The sequence below is a fragment of the Colobus angolensis genome, unplaced genomic scaffold (genome assembly GCF_000951035.1).
Source record: "Colobus angolensis palliatus isolate OR3802 unplaced genomic scaffold, Cang.pa_1.0 Scaffold118, whole genome shotgun sequence".
NCBI lineage: Eukaryota > Metazoa > Chordata > Mammalia > Primates > Cercopithecidae > Colobus > Colobus angolensis.
In genome coordinates this window covers 6,665,194-6,666,611 of record NW_012112919.1, presented here as the reverse complement: position 1 = coordinate 6,666,611, position 1,418 = coordinate 6,665,194, and the positions used below count along the sequence as shown (strand labels likewise).

The window sequence follows — 1,418 nt, the reverse complement described above, 5'->3', positions numbered from 1 at the left end:
CGGGAGGCGGAGCTTGCAGTGAGCTGAGATCTGGCCACTGCACTCCAGCCTGGGCGACAGAGCAAGACTCTGTCTCAAAAAAAAAAAAAAGGAAAAAGAAATTTTATCTCTAAAATATTTGGTGATTCATTGTGCTGAACAACTTCCTGCAGGGGTCTGTGTACCTGGTATTCATTTCACCCTTCCTTTCCTTCTCCAATTCAGTCCCCTACAGTGTCCAAAGACTTCCCTCTTTGGAACAGTTCGCATCTTACTACAGTGAAGAAAATCTTTCTGGAGACCCAAAGTAAAGGCTTTGGCCCAGTCTGGCCACTGAATCCCACAGCCACCATTTAAGACCACTTTTGGGTAGGCAAGGTAGCATGAAAGGTAAGGCATGTAGGATTAGGTGCCCAGCTTATACAAAGACATATCACACTGAACTGAGTCCTGAGGATGATCAGGCCAAAGCAAGCATTTCACAGGCAAGAGGCTAGTAAGGCAAATGATCCAAATCAATGAAATACAAATCAATTTCATTGAGGGTGATTTCTCAATGAAATTCTCCCCACTACCCAAGCAAAAAGAAAACAAAAATCTCATAACTTAGTCAGAAAACAAGCTATCAGGAAAAAGCAACTGACCCTGAGGTGAACAGAAGCTCCTTCTTATAGAACAAAGATAACTATAATGAGGGTTTCTAAATTTTTCTAAAGCTTCATATTCTCTTAATATATTCTTACTATACTTAATGATATATCTTAAACCAACACCATCTTTCCCAAATAAGAGTGCATGCTTACCTGTCCATCTCTGAATTCTTCTTTACTATGGAAAGGTTTTTCATTCATGACTCAAAATCACTTGTTCATGTGAGCTTTGTCTTTGGGCCCAGAAAGGGTTTTTTTTTTTATTTATTTTATTTTTTTTTGAGGCGGAGTCTCGCTCTGTCGCCCGGACTGGAGTGCAATGGCCGGATCTCAGCTCACTGCAAGCTCCGCCTCCTGGGTTTCGGCCATTCTCCTGCCTCAGCCTCCCGAGTAGCTGGGACTACAGGCGTGCGCCACCTCGCCCGGCTAGTTTTTGTATTTTTAGTAGAGACGGGGTTTCACCGTGATAGCCAGGATGGTCTCGATCTCCTGACCTCGTGATCCGCCCGTCTCGGCCTCCCAAAGTACTGGGATTACAGGCTTGAGCCACCGCGCCCGGCCCAGAAAGGGTTTTAATAAGGTCTGAGATCAGAAGCTATGTGGAGAGCCAGAGATCCAGTTGCTCTACCTTTGCCTTCCTTCTTGGCAGTCACTCAGACTAAGAGTGAGAAAACGGTCCCTTCGTGCCATCTGAAGGTGTAGGAGGTTTCTGTGAGTACTGAGAGAAGTCCCCTGAGGTCTTTGAAGCCTCAGCTCTGCCCAAAAGAAAAAAAGGAAATCGAAAAAGAA

General features: G+C 44.8%; 1 protein-coding gene across 1 annotated transcript in view; it reads right to left on the bottom strand.

Moving 5' to 3' along the window:
- ELMOD3 (ELMO/CED-12 domain containing 3) overlaps window positions 1–830 on the bottom strand; it is a 46,144-nt gene extending 45,314 nt beyond the window's left edge. The window contains 1 exon segment of the mRNA XM_011963961.1: window positions 783–830. Within this exon segment, the coding sequence (XP_011819351.1) occupies window positions 783–830 (48 nt within the window).
- Window positions 831–1,418: the final 588 nt, after the last annotated feature.